The 15,340-nt window shown below is 48.0% G+C and overlaps 1 protein-coding gene across 4 annotated transcripts in view; it reads left to right on the plus strand.

The window, feature by feature from the left end:
* Positions 1 to 15,340, plus strand: part of RAB37 (RAB37, member RAS oncogene family) — an 87,059-nt gene that overhangs the window by 50,196 nt on the left and 21,523 nt on the right. For 2 of the 4 annotated variants that reach the window (XM_084838011.1, XM_084838012.1), the window contains exon 1: positions 7,818 to 8,021. The exons of 1 other annotated variant lie outside the window; for it this stretch is intronic. In XM_084838011.1, the coding sequence (XP_084694137.1) occupies positions 7,911 to 8,021 (111 nt within the window). In that variant the 5' untranslated portion in view covers positions 7,818 to 7,910. Of the gene's footprint in view, positions 1 to 7,817; positions 8,022 to 9,805; positions 9,974 to 15,340 lie in introns of those variants that run through there. One more of the 4 variants, XM_084838013.1, reaches the window with a different exon arrangement.

The raw sequence follows: 15,340 nt of genomic DNA on the forward strand, positions 1-15,340 counted from the left end.
GGAGGCGGGCTAATGTTGTCCCTGTCTTCAAAAAGGGCAAAAAGGAGGAACCTGGGAATTACAGACCAGTCAGTCTGACATCAATCCCAGGGAAAATTCTGGAGCAGATGATAAAGAAATCCATCTGGAAGCACCTTGAAAACAATGCAGTGATTACTCGAAGCCAGCATGGATTTGTCAAAAACAAGTCCTGCCAGATGAATCTGATCTCATTTTTTGATCAAGTAACCTCCCTTGTGGACCGTGGGAATGCTGTAGATACCATATACCTCGACTTCAGCAAAGCTTTCGACAAAGAGCCCCATGATATCCTGATGAGCAAACTAACTGAAAGTGGACTAGATGAAACAATGAGTCGGTGGATCCACCGTTGGCTACAGAATCGAACTCAAAGAGTGCTTATCAATGGGACCTTCTCAAACTGGGGAGAGGTAACGAGTGGGGTATCGCAGGGCTCAGTCCTGGGCCCAGTGCTCTTCAACATTTTCATTAATGACTTGGAGGAGGAGGTGCAGGGAATGCTGATCAAATCTGCAGATGACACAAAATTGGGCGGGATAGCTAATACCCTGGAAGACAGAAAAAAAAAATTCAAAGTGATCTTGATATGCTGGAGCGCTAGGCAGAAAACCACAGAATGCAATTTAACAGGGATAAATGCCAAGTTCTGCACCTAGGAAAAAGAAACCAAATGCACAGTTACAAGATGGGGGATATGTGGCTCAACAACATGACAAACGAGAAGGATCTTGACATTGTTGTAGATCACAAGCTGAATATGAGCCAACAATGTGATGTGGCTGCAAAAAAGGCCAATGCTATTTGGGGCTGCATTAATAGAAGTATAGCTTCCAAATCCCATGAAGTACTAGTTGCTCTCTACTCAGCACTGGTTAGGCCTCATCTGGAGTACTGTGTCCAGCTCTGGGCACCACACTTTAAGAAGGATGCAGACAAACTGGAGAGGGTTCAGAGGAGGGCAACAAAGATGATCAGGGGACTGGAAACAAAGCCCTATGAGGAGAGACTGAAAGAACTGGGCATGTTTAGCCTTGAGAAGAGCAGACTGAGGGGAGATGTGATAGCGCTCTCAAGTACTTGAAAGGTTGTCACAGAGAAGAAGGCCAGGATCTCTTCTCCATCATCCCAGAGTGCAGGACACGGAATAATGGGTTCAAGTGACAGGAAGCCAGATTCCGGCTGAACATCAGGAAAAACTTCCTGTTAGAGCAATACGACAATGGAACCAATTCCCTAGGGAGGTGGTGGGCTCTCCCACACTGGAGGCATTAAAGATGAGGCTGGACAGCCACCTATCAAGGATGCTTTGACTTGGATTCCTGCATTGAGCAGAGGATTGAACGCAATGGTCTTATAGGCCCCTTCCAACCCTCCTATTCTATGATTCTATGATCTTTATACTGGACATGGACTGGACAGCCCTTTAAATAGAGGACTGCCATCTGTAAAGTAGGACACCCAGCCACTCTAATTCCCCATAGGAGGTGCTAGGCCAGACCAGAAAGACAAAATAGCCTGTTTGCTGCAGTCCACGATAGGGGAGCAAAATGCCACGCACCATCATTTGGAGGGATGCATCTTGCTTCATATGCACACTTCTCAAAGAGGCAAGAATGTTTTTGTCTTCAGCCACCCTACCTTGAACTGGCACAGAGAAGCTGTTACTGACTGAACTGCTCTTTCTTTCCTGGCTCTATGGACAGAATCTTGCTATTTGACATATCCATGTTATAGGCCCTTGGGACAAAACAGCACCTGTTTGACTGAGGTTGCTGGGAACCGAAAACTCCTTTTCTCACGAAACTGCCGGGGAAATTATTTGAAGGCTCAAGGTGAAGGCTATAATTTTTCTCTGCCTCATGGAATAATTGCCACTTGTAAAACACCCATGAGAAACCTTAAATCACGTTGGAAATTTTAAACACATAAATCCACCAAACAATCTAATCTACATTCAGTTTTCTGGATCTGATGCACTTACATTTCTTGAATATTTTCCATAGCATTGTTACAGAGACTGGAAATACAGGTTCCTCTAGCAAGGGGTAGTGGAAAATCAAGGCTAAATAGGAGGTCCTGGAGACCTGGGAAAGTAGCTTCAAAAAGTAAAAATAAAAAATGCTTGCATGAAGCCTATCTGCATGTGCCATCTGCCTGCCTGTGTTTGCACGCATCGCTACTTTCTGGGTCAGGGACAGGACATTACTAGCTACACACCTAGGAAAGAAACTTAATTATAACTGCACTTACTGTAGTTTATCACCGCCTAAATGAATTTCTTCCAGTGGCTTTGCTTTTGACATTCACTCATGTAACTTAAGACCAGAAGAAACCAAATCTGACCTCAGTGTTGTAACTCCCAATTCGCATAAGTGTAAATAATGAGGTCGGAGTCATTAGGAGACACCTCTTCTAAGCAAGTTTAACCTGGTCTAGTTTTAGAGAACTGTGTTGTATGATGAGTCTTAGTCAATCATGAGATTAAATGGGCTGCTTCAGAGGGGCTATACAATGCGTCACTTCAAAGAGGCTATATGATTAATCCTGGGACCAGTAGAATGACATCTTTTCCAGCTGCCTGAAGATGCAATCCTATGCATGTTTTGACAGAAGGAAGTCCTACAACTCCCAGCATTCACCGAGAGTTGCTGGAGTTTCTTCTCTCTAAACAAGCATAGGATTGTGCCCTAAATTACACAGGTATCTGTGAGCACCGAAGCAGTTTCGGTGGGGCACCACAAACAGACCCACATTCCGTGGGACAGAGACCCACATACAGAGGCAACACAGGTTGGTGGGGCAGGCAGCTATGGGAATGCCAGAAGTCCACAGAGTTGGCAACAGGGTTCAGCTGGAAGCTGGCACACCCAGTGTTATATGACAGGGACGGGGAACAGGGATGAGTTTCTCCAGATGGCCATGCCCTCTTCCCCCAGCGACTGATTCTTTGGTGGTTTCTTGGCTTTGTTGGAGTTTTTACCCCATTCTAAAAGGGTGAGTGGCCTCTCCTAAGGTTTAGCGACTGGCAGTAAGAGCTTTATACTACAATAGGCTGGTGTTTTTTGTGTTTTTTGCCCACCCCTTCCCTCCCATAAGGAATGCTTTCAATCTCCAATATAAGAAAGGGAATGCTATCCCTCCTCTGCAGGAGTGAAGACGTCTGGAACATTCATAGGATTGCAATATTCATAGACTGCAGTATTAGGAGCCAGATTGGGATAGGGTAGAGGTTTGGAGTTCAATCAGGGCAACCTCGCTTTAAATCCTCACCCAGCCATGAAGCAGACTGAGTGGTCTGGAGTGGGTCATTCTGTCATAGGGCTGTTGGGTTGGATGAAATGGAACACACCTGTGCTGTGTGCAAACCTCAGCTCCTTGGAAGAAGGGCAGGACACAAACAGAAGAAGAAGAAGAGGAAGAAGCAGCAGCAGCACTCCCTCCCTCTGTCAATTCATTTGAACTTAAGCACATTTTAAAATTACCCAGTTTGTAATTTAACCTTTTTATTTTATAAGAAAAAAGGTTAAATCTGTGTATCATGTCAATACTTCATAGATGGCCCTCCCACCACCATGCACCAACTTTGCCTGGATACCAAGAAAGAAAGAAAGAAAGAAAGAAAGAAAGAAAGAAAGAAAGAAAGAAGAAATTTAGGTATCCTTGTGATATATATTATGAGTGGGAGGTGAGAAAAGGTATAAATAAATACATATAGGTCAACAGGAGTTTCTTGTTACATAAAAAGTTAATAGCATGCCACTGGCAAGCCATTCATCCCCCTTTAGTATAGACTTAGAGGACCTGATAATGCTACAATGGAAGGAATACTTAAAAAAGAAAAAGAAAAAGAGTGAGCCTCACACAGAATGTCCAAGAAGCAGTAAACCTGTTTAGTTAACTTTGGACCTATTTAAAAGAGGCTAATAGGCACCCTACAGAACTTTCTGACCTCATGGATCTGAATTCAATTTCTTGCAGTGTTGTGCCTGTTTTCATATTCATCAGATTTTATATTACATCAGGAGTTGGGAATCTCAGGCCCAGGGGGTAAATCCAGACTTCCTGGGGTCCTAATTCCGCCCTCGGGGGTTCCTCAGACCCTTTCCCTTAGCCTCACCCTCTTTCCCTCGACCACCAATACTTTGTTTGTTTCCCTGCATTTTTGCAGTTTTCCCCCCATTCTGAAAGGTTGAAATGCATGTCCTAGGACTTTGTTATTGGCAACAAGAGCTTTCAGCTACAATATGCTGGTATTTTTGTGTCTTGGTCCCGCCCCTTTGATTTTGGCCCGGCCCACCACTGGAATGTAGCCTCCAAGAACTTCTCTGAAACTGGATTCAGCCCTCAAGCTGAAAAAGGTTCTCCACCCCTGTAGTATATTATCAACATGTTTTTCTTTTCCAAGGAAAGTCAAAATAGTTTAAAATATTCAGTCAAAAGTTCCATGGAGACTCTTGTTGCATCTCAGAGTTTCGCTGTTGTCTCAGCCCATCTTCAGCTACTAGTTTATAGGATCTATGTCCCGCTTTGAAACCCAGGGATCTGATACTATGTATTCACACAAGGAACCTTCTGCCCAGTCAGACAGGTGAAGGACAAGAGTGAGGACAGAAAGAGCTGGTTCTGCTCATAGATCAACAATTGATTTCCATCAGCTGCAGACTGGGCACTATTTCAGTTATTAAAAAATGCCTTTAGCATTAGCCAGAGGAGTTGTATTCTGTAATTACCATGAACATGATTTTGTACAAAGGAAAAAAAAAAGGGTCACTTTAAACAGATTAGATAAGGAGATTGTTTAGGTAAGATGATTCTTTACTGCTGTTCAAATGAGCGAAGAATTCCTGGCAGTCCCAAAAACAAACATGCACACTTTGTTCTGTTTAATTGCTGGATTTGCTCAGATTAGAGAAGAGTTTAATGAAATCTGAGAATTCCTAAGGCATCAAATGTACCCTTTCTCGGATATCGTTTGATTTTCATGCTGCATGTAGCCAAAGTATTTCTGTATCTGTAGAGGCCAGAGGTCAAACTGAAGGGAAAAAATCTGCCTCTGAGTGGGTTGTGGAAGCATGAAATGTATATTTAAGTGCTAGTTAATTTCACAGAATCAACTGATCTAGTGTGGGTTTGTCCTACACATTCAGTCTCAGGGCCAAATTTACCATACTGAAGTTCTTACACACTTCATACCATTGCTGGGTGGGGGATGGATCCAAAGAAGGGACATATTTGTGTGTGAATTCCAGTACTGAAGATACAAGCCTCTGGGCAGTTTTAAAAGTGGCTTGCCTCTTTGGCAGTGCAGACTGCTGCTGCAGCGGAATTTGGAAGCAAATCTCCAGCTTCATATGTGGATATCCCTTACTGGGTTGCCAGATTGTATTCCAAAATAGAAAACCAGCATACAAACCAGCATACAAAGCTACCCTGTCCAATCTTTTTGCTATAAGCGTTTTTTATATAAATGGAGCAGGATTGTTCTGTCCTTCATTTAGTGCCAATGATGCCTGAAAAAACCCTGATATTTCCAAGTCCTGGCAATTAAAATAGAAGAATGTGGAACTGTATGATCCCATTTCCTTACTGCTGATATATATGGAACAGGGTACTGTTTACTACTACCCACTTTGCCAAACACTAGGATGTTGCAGGGGCAGTTTTACTCTTTTACCATACAATCCTATACATGCCTATTCAGAAGTAAGTCTTACTAAGTTCAATGGGGCTTACCCCAGGTAAGTGGCTACAGAATTGGAGCCTAAGGGCACAATCTTATGCACATTTAGACAGAAAAAAGTCCTATAACTCCCAGCATTCCCCAGCTCCAGCTGGCTGGGGAATGCTGGGAGCTGTAGAACTGTTTTCTGTCTAAGTATGCATAGGATTGCACTCGGGGGGAGCAATCCTATGGCCGCTAGTCAGCAGTTTGCCGCTGTGGTTTTCCAGGAACTGACCTCAGAGCCTGTGCGCCGAGAACTGACCTTTCCCCCCTTCTGCCCTGCTTTGGGGAATTCTGGGGCGGGGAAGGCGAAAATGCCAGAACAACACATCCAATGTCTTCTGGCAGCCTCCTCCCCTGCTCCACCTTCCCGCAGCTAGACAGCCAAAATCAGCTGTCTAGCCTCAAATGCGTGGCAGGAGAAGCAAGGAGGGAACAATCCCTTCCATGCTTCTCCTGCCCTGCATTGGATAGGTGGTCGCCTTAGTCACTTTCCTTGTGAGCACAGAGTACTGTTGACTTACAGTGAGTTTTGTAGTTAACTGTTGATTTAAAGAGGCACAAGCTGAAGTAGATGAGAGGCAAGCATCATAGTCCCAAAGCAGCCTTCCCCAACCTGGGGCCCTCCGGATATTTAGGACTTCAACTCACATCAGTCCAGCCAGCATCGCCATGGTCAGGAATACTGGGAGTTGTGGTTCAAAACATCTGCACCTCTCAACAACAACTTGCTGGCTAATCATCTGGAGGGCATCAAGTTGGGAAAGGCTGAGTAGCAACGTCAGTCCAGCGTCTTGATATACTGGCTGGCTAGCTCCCTTTTCTACCGTGGACTAGAGGCTGCATGCCGGGCAAGCCAGAAGTCTCTTTGGAACCTTTGTCAGCAAGCTTCAGAGTCAGGCTTGTCTTCTCTCTTCTCCCCATATTTAATATTTTAAAAACTATCTAGTTCCATCCCTGCTCTGACAGGTGGAGGGTGACACACATTTCCAGTGGCATGGAGTGCAACAGGGCATCTTAAACATCATTGATCATCAGGGCGCTATCGGCTTTACGTCTTTCTGCCAATCCTAAAACTGGCTCTTGGGTGTGTCTCGGGGGGGTGGGGGGACATGTGTGTGAAACAGAAGCTGATCCTGTGTACCGTGTCATCGTCTGCAGTGTTCAGTCGGGCTCACTCCTAGGTAAGTGTTTTATATCTGCCTCAATCAAAACCAAGGGATCCTTGCTACAAGGTGTCAAGGAGTATGATATGATCCGGTGTGTATAAAGCTGGCTTAGGCTGCAATCCTGTACACCAGGGGGTGGGCAACTCATGGCCCTCCAGATGTTTTGGCCTATAACTCCCGTCAGCTCTAGCCAGCAAAGAGTTGTCGACAGGTGCAGATGTCTGTGCAGCTTGATTTGTGCTAGCAGTGTGACAGGAACAAACAAAGCCACCTTGGGACCAAGAAAAGCTAATGTGTAAACCGGAGCCCTCTCCGCTCTTACTATTCATCCTCCTAGCAGATCACTGCCACATACAAGCCACTCTCCTTCTGAAAGGAGCCAACACTGGATGGCTCTGTTGCAGCTTTCCCTACTCCGGTGCCCTCCAGCTATTTTGGATTTCAACTCCCATCAGCCCCAGTAGTCCAGAAACATCTGGAAGGCCACAAAATGCCGCCCCTGCCTACCCCGAAGTACGTCCCGTTGAAGTCAAAGCGGAGACACGCATACGACTGCACGGGTAAGGAGAACGTCTGAAAACGGGCGCTGAAGGAGCGACGACAACCGCTATCCTTTCCCCCCTCTGCCGGGGCATTTATTTAGGATGCGTCGCACAGGGTGGTTAACAGAGTCTGTGTCCAGCCACCGCGTAGCACGGCGCGAACCTGCGCCGGCAGGGCTGGGCTGGCTGGGGCTGGGGCCACGTCTCGCCCAGACGATCTGGGCCGGATGCGAGGCGCGCTCGGCGGGGCTTCGGATCCCGCTCCGCCCCCGCACTCGGTTCGGTTCGGTTCGGTTGGGCGCCCTCCCGGGGCCCTCCCGAGCACAACGGCCACTGGGCGCGGAAAGGGGCGGGCCTGCGGGCGGGCGAGGAGGGGCGGCGGCGGCAGCAGCGTGGCCGGAGGAGCTCTCCAGCCTCCGCTGCCAAGCAGTTCCTGCTCCCTGGCCCGGAGCCACCATGATCGGCAACGGCGGCGAGGGCGCCCCTCCCGCGCGCAACGGGACCCCTTCGCCTCCGGCCGCGGAGGGAGCCTCCTCTCTCGGCAGGAGTTACGACGTCTCCGGCAAGGTGGGGCGCCAGGGGGCGCGAGTGGGTGTGGCGGGGGGCGTAGCGGGTGGGGGGCTGGGGGGGCTTCCTTGGCTGTCATCTCAGCTTTATGATGCGCGAGGCGGATTGCAATAGGGCAATGACACCCCCGCCCCGTTACCCTGGAGGGAGGGTGTAAGGGAGGTGTAAATCCCACCCCCTGCTCGCCTTCCTTCTCGCCTCGCTGTTGCTGGAGGGAGGATTTTCCAAGTCTTCCACTCCAAACTCCCTGGTTGCCCCTGAACTCTGTGGCACGAGGAAAACTGATCCGTCTCCGTTTCCGAAGTGAAAGGTGCTCCTCCTGGCGCTCAAGGCAGCCTGCCAGAAAAGCCCTTCCCCTCCATCCCCAGCGGGTGGACGCTGCGTGCAGCCATTTGGTGAGGAAGGGGAAGCAATCTTCAGAAGCTCAGAGGCACTCTCTTCCAGTCATTCCAAGGCTCCCATGAGGCTTTAGGCTTGCCACCTCTCCTGCTCCCTGCCCCCCTTAACAGCTGCATAACTGGCAGAAAGTCAACAGGTTCTATTTTCCCCAACCTGGAGATGCAATGGTGGGGATCACTTCACCTGCTGAATTTCTGCCTGTCACTCAGCTGTTATAACGCTGCCAGAACAGGTGGCAAAACTCGCACCTGGCACTGAATACGGGCTCTCTTTTCTAAATCTTGGCAGATCCTTGACTGCAAGTTTTACCAGGTGCCACTGGTTCAAGCTAAGCCCACCCCCGCCCCGTTATATGGCTGTTTGCGAGGGGGGTGAAGTCCGACTACAGTGTTCTCTTCCTTTAGGGAGATTGCTAGCTAAAATGGATCCCCAAGAAACAGCAACAGAGCCTCTCTCTTTCAGCAGCAGCAGCAGCAGTTGCTGTTCAAACCACACCAAGAGGAAGCAGCTCAAAGTCGGCTTTGTGGGAAGGCCTGCGATGAGACGCATCTTTCCGGATGAAGGCGGCCCAGTGGGGGAAGGGCAGCAGAGCACATCCCTCCCCAGGCTGGGATGTGAGCTCTAGGAATCCCACTCTTGCAGGGTGATCTTAGGCATGTCTTCTCAGAAGCACCTCCCTGCGAGTTCAAGGTGCCTTACTCCCTGGGAAGTATGCACAGGATTGCAGCTTTAGCGGTCATCAAAAGCGAGAGCAGGGCACAGTCACTGTCAGTCAGTTGTAGAGCGCTTCTTCAGCCACTGTAAATAAGGTAGGTTCAATAATAAGTCCACATAAGCAGGAAGACGTCTTAGTCACATCCTCCAGTTATAGATCTGGGCACTGTTCCAGGCTACTTGGTTTTTCAAGAAGTTGTCGACAGGTGCAGACGTGTGTGCAGCTTGATCTGTGCTAGCACTTTGACATGAACAGACAAAGCCAGCTTTGGACCAGATACTGAAGCTGAAGCTCAAATATTTTGGCCACCTAATGCGAAGAGAAAACTCCCTGGAAAAGACCCTGATCCTGGGAAAGATTGAAGGCAAAAGGAGAAGGGGACGGCAGAGGATGAGATGGCTAGATAGCATCACTGATGCAATGGATATGAACTTGAGCACGCTCCGGGAGAGAGCGCAGGACAGGAAGACCTGGCGTGCTATGGCCCATGGGGTCACGAAGAGTCAGGCACGACTGAACAACAACAACAATGGTCCAAGTGGGAGTCCTCTCTGGTCTGACTATATTTACCCTCCTAGCAGAGCACTGCCACCCACAAACCACTCTTGTTATGAAAATGGTGGCACTTGGACAGCTTTGTTGCAGCCTTCCCCAACCTGATGTCTTCCAGATCTCTTCGACTACAACTCCCAGCAGCTCCAGCCAGCACAGCTGATGTTCAGGAATCCTGGGAGCTGGGGGATGGGGGCAGCCGCTTTATTGCCATGCCTGGATTGCGAGTCAGACACAGGTCTGCTGATCTAGCAATCTGCTGAGCCTCTTGCAAGTTTGTACGCAGGTAAGCTGGAGCTGTTTTGTACATGGGGGCAGTTCAAAGGGTCAGTTCCTACTGACCAGCTTTGTTCTTCAGCTGGTGGTGAATGGATTGTGCCAGTCATCTGCCATGAGCAGAAGCTGCCTTCTCCCCCGACCCCTATAAACCATTTTGGAATTGGGTTGGCAGCAGCATGCAAAGTTGCCAGCTTCGCAGTGAACAACCTGAGCAAAGAATGGCCACAGGCTGAAGAAACATTTGGCTGCAGCTAGCGTAGCGGTCTTGTGAATGGGCGCAGATCGCCTTTTGCTTCCCAGTTCCACAAGATGACCCAGCATGGGAGTTTCCAGTGCTAGTTTCGTGATGTAAAATCAGATGTTAGGGCCATCCAAAGATATTATGCTGCCTGACTGAGGCAGAACAGCAAATGGCCCCTCCTCCCCCCCCACACACACAAGGCAAGCTGCGTTAACATGCAGAGCCAGCCATGTCACTGTGGCACAAGAGGAGGCAGAAGATCCTACCAGCACCTCTTCCCCTCCCTGGCAGTAAGAATCCAATTGCAACAAATTAACTAACACTTCGCTGCCCTTTCAAGACACCCCAAATCTGCTGCCTGAGGCGGCCGCCTCACTCTGCTTATGCACTCTGAGCTGGCCCTGTCAGGTGTTGTGGTCCAAAATGGCACCGGTCGTGAGCCCCACCACAACTCCGTCTGCGCCCGACCCAATTGCTTTGTCTTGCCTTGTGATTATTGATTTTGTTCATCATGAAACTAATACTTGGAACTCCTTCGCTGGACTGGTCTGGGGTGCATTTTGTTCATGTGTGAAAGTACTCTGCCAGAAATAAGCAAACAGCTTCAACTAGCGATAGGAGAGGAGACATCCTGATTAAGGGACAAGCTGTATGTCACATGAAAATGCATTGAACAAAGCCCAACGCCATTCATGTTTCAACAAAAACAGCTTTAGGAGGAGGAGGCTTTGGAGCAGAGAACTAGTGAGTGGGCAATGAGGGTGACAGGCTCTTTCCCGCCTGGCCATTTTGAGTCAAAATGCCCCCAACTGTTTCTGTCAAGGGCTCCTTGGAGGCCTCTCTCAGTCTAATCCAGTAGCCAAGTCCAGACACAGACAAAGGGATTCCTTTCAAAGCTTTATTCTTCTTTTACAACTTAACAACTCTACTGTTTGCAACTAGATCTGAGCAGCACAGCACCTATGCCCTAAGTTGGAACAGTTGGTCCCCGTTTGAAAGGGAATTACTGGCAGACCCCTGAACTTAAGGACTAGGGAGAGTCCCTCCCCTTTTCCCTTGGATCCTCTGGGCGCAGCCATTGTTTGAGCGCCAACCGGGCACTATGCCTCCTTTCTGCACCCTCCATTTGGCGCCGCTCTCTGCATCGGCGTCGCGCATCCACCAAGTCTGCTATCTGTGCTGAGTCACTCCCTGGACTGCTAACTAAACTAGGAATGCTAGTGGGAGGAATCTCCGTCAGCTGTTGGCCCTGGGAAAGAGGAGCGCACTCCTCTCCCAGTAGCGACTGCTCTTCTTCAGCATGAGAACTACTCTGGGATTCTATGGGCTCAGTGTCCACCCTGACAGTTTCTTCCCCTGAGATATAATTAAGTGCATGCTTGTGCAAATGCACAACTTGAACCCCAGGTGGGGATTTTGAGCAGAAAAGCGGCTGGGAGGGAAAGGTTAAGCACAAGCATCCCTCCCTCTACTGTCCCTTGACTTAGAAATTGCCCCCCTCCCTGAGCAGCTTTTCTGGGAAATGATGTTGGGGCTCCACTGGATACGTTTGTGGGTGAGTGTACATTTTGCTCTTAGGACAGAGACAGACACGTGCATTAAGATCTTGTGGCACCTGGCTTAAAGACTAACAGAAGTGTTATAGCATAAGCTTTTGTGACTGCCGCCCACGTCATCTGATGCACAAGGTGCCGCAAGGCTCTTTCTTGCTTTTGCCATGACGGACTAACACGGCTACCCTTTTGGAAAGGGCTAAATCATTGTTTCCCGGTGGCTGGGGTCATTGGACTCACCAGGGATCAGGAGCAGCTTTACTCTTACCGGTATCCCTAAATGCACCAGTCTTCGATTCGCACAGAAGTGAACGGTTACCATTCTGTTGTTGTTGTTAAGTCGTGTCCGACTCTTCGTGACCCCATGGACCATAGCATGCCAGGCCTTCCTGTCCTCCGCTCTCTCTCGGAGTGTGCTCAAGTTCATATTCATTGCATCGGTGATGCTATCTAGCCATCTCATCCTCTGCCGTCCCCTTCTTCTTTTGCCTTCAATCCTTCCCAGCATCAGGGTCTTTTCCAGTGACTTTTCTCTTCGCATTAGGTGGCCAAAATATTTGAGCTTCAGCTTCAGTATCTGTCCTTCCAATGAGCACTCAGGGTTGATTTCCTTTAGGATGGACTGATTTGACCTCCTTGCAGTCCAGGGCACTCGTAAGAGTCTTCTCCAGCACCACATTCGAAAGCATCCATTCTTCGGCGCTCAGCCTTCCTTATAGTCCAGCTCTCACAGCCATACGTTACTACTGGGAAAACCATAGCTTATGTGGACCTTTGTCGGCAAGGTGATGTCTCTGCTTCTTACTGTGCTGTCTAGGTTTGCCATAGCTTTCCTCCCAAGGAGCGAGTGTCTTTTAATTTCATGGCTACAGTCACCATCTGCGGTGATCTTGGAGCCCAAGAAAATAAAATCTGTCACTGCTTCCATTTCTTCCCCTTCTATATGCCAGGAAGTGATGGGGCCAGATGCCATGATTTTGGCTTTTTTAATGTTGAGTTTCAAACCAGCTTTTCCCCTGTCTACTTTCACCCTCAAGAAGAGGCTCTTTAGATCCTCTTCGCTTTCTGCCATTAGGGTGGTATCGTCTGCATATCTGAGGTTGTTGATAATTCTCCCAGCAATCTTAATTCCGACCTGTGATTCATCCAACCCGGCGTTTCTCATGATGTACTCTGCATATAAGTTAAATAAGCAGGGCGACAATATGCAGCCTTGTCATACTCCTTTCCCAGTTTTGAAACAATCAGTTGTTCCATGTCTGGTTCTTACTGTTGCTTCCTGACCCTCGTACAGGTTTCTCAGGAGACAGGTAAGGTGGTCTGGTGCTCCCATCTCTTTAAGAATTTGCCAGAGTTTCTTGTGATCCACACAATCAAAGGCTTTAGCGTAGTCAATGAAGCAGAAATAGACGTTTTTCTGGAATTCTCTTGCTTTCTCCATGATCCAGCAAATGTTGGCGATTTGATCTCTAGTTCCTCTGCCTCTTCAGAACACAGCTTGTACTTCCGGTAGTTCTCGGTTCGCATACTGCTGAAGCCTAGCTTGTAGGATTTTGAGCATCACCTTGCTGGCGTGTGAAATGAGCGCAATTGTGCGGTAGTTTGAACACTCTTTGGCGTTGCCCTTCTTTGGAATTGGAATGTAAACTGACCTTTCCCAGTCTTGTGGCCACTGTTGAGTGTTCCAAATTTGTTGGCATATTGAGTGCAGCACTTTAACAGCATCATCTTTTAGGATTTTAAATAGCTCAGCTGGAATACTGTCATCTCCGCTAGCTTTGTTGTTACTAATGCTTCCTAAGGCCCACTTGACTTCACTCTACAGGATGTCCGGCTCAAGTTCAGTGAGCGCACTATCATGGCTATCAGGGACATTCAGATCTTTCCTGTATAGTTCTTCTGTGTATTCTTTCCACCTCTTCTTAATCTCATCTGCTTCTGTTAGGACCCTGCCTTCTTTGTCCTTTATCATGCCTGTCTTTGCACAAAACGTTCCCTTGAGATCTCCGATTTTCTTGAAAAGATCTCTAGTCTTTCCCATTCTGTTGTTTTCCTCGATTTCTTTGCATTGTTCATTTAAGAAGGCCTTCTTGTCTCTCCTTGCTATTCTCTGGAACTCTGCATTCAGTTGGGTATATCTTCCCCTTTCTCCCTTGCTTCTCGCTTCCCTTCTTTCCTCAGCTACTTGTAAAGCCTCAGCCTCATTTCCTCAGCCACTTTGCTTTCTTGCATTTCTTTTTCTTTGGGATGGATTGAGTTGCTGCCTCCTGAACAATGTTACAGACCTCCATCCACAGTTCCTCAGGCACTCTGTCTATCAGGTCTAATCCCTTAAATCTATTCCTCACCTCCACTGTATATTCATAAGGGATATGATTTAGGTCATACCTGAATGGTTTAGTGGTTTTCCCGACGTTCTTCAATTTAAGCCGAAATTTTGCAACAAGAATACTCATGATCTGAGCCGCAGTCAGCTCCAGGTATTGTTTTTACTGACTGTATAGAGCTTCTCCATCTTTGGCTGCAAAGGACATAATCAATCTGATTTCGATCTTGACCATCTGGTGATATCCATGTGTAGAATCGCCTCTTGTGCTGTTGGAAAAGAGTGTTTGCTATGATCAGAGTGTTCTCTTGGCAAAACTCTGTTAGCCTTTGTCCTGCTTCATTTTGTACACCAAGGCCATGCCTGCCTGTTATCCCGGTGATTTCTTGACTTCCTACTTTAGCATTCCAATCCCCTATGATGAAAAGGACATCTTTTTTTGGTGTTAGTTCTAGAAAGTGTTGTAGGCCTTCATAGAACCGATCAACCTCAGCTTCTTCGGCCTCAGTGGTTGGGGCATAGACTTGAATTACTGTGATATTGAATGGTTTGCCTTGGATTCGTACTGAGATCATTCTGTCGTTTTTAAGATTGTACCCCAGTACTGCTTTTCCCACCCTTTTGTTGACTATGAGTGCTACTCCATTTCTTCTAAGGGATTCTTGCCCACAGTAGCAGATATAATGGTCACCTGAATTAAATACGCCCATGCTTGTCCATTTTTGTTCGCTGATTCCCAAGATGTCGATGTTCAGTCTTGCCACCTCACGTCTGACCACCTCCAACTTACCTTGATTCATTGATCTTACATTCCAGGTTCCTAAACAATATTGTTCTTTACAGCATCGGACTTTCTTTTCACCACCAGACACATCCACAGCTGAGTGTCCTTTCGGCTTTGGCCCAGCCGCTTCACTCTCTCTGGCGCTACTTGGAAATACCCTCTGCTCTTCCCCAGTAGTATATTGGACACCTTCCGACCTGAGGGGCTCATCTTCCGGCGTCATCTCTTTTAGCCTTGTGATACATTCCATGGGGGTTTCTAGGCAAGAATACTGGAGTGGGTTGCCATTTCCTTCTCCAGTGGACCACATTTTGTCAGAACTCTCCGCCATGACCTGTCCGTCTTGGGTGGCCCTGCACGGCATCGCTTATGGCTTCACGGAGTCACGCAAGCCCCTTCGCCACATGCAGTCAAGGCAAAACCTGCCCTCTACCCTGACACTGGGGGTGCTTTAGATGAGGCTTTTCGGG

The sequence above is a fragment of the Heloderma suspectum genome, chromosome 2, assembly GCF_057233095.1.
Source record: "Heloderma suspectum isolate Gila_16-S chromosome 2, 16-S_ref, whole genome shotgun sequence".
In the NCBI taxonomy this organism is placed as follows: Eukaryota; Metazoa; Chordata; class Lepidosauria; order Squamata; family Helodermatidae; genus Heloderma; species Heloderma suspectum.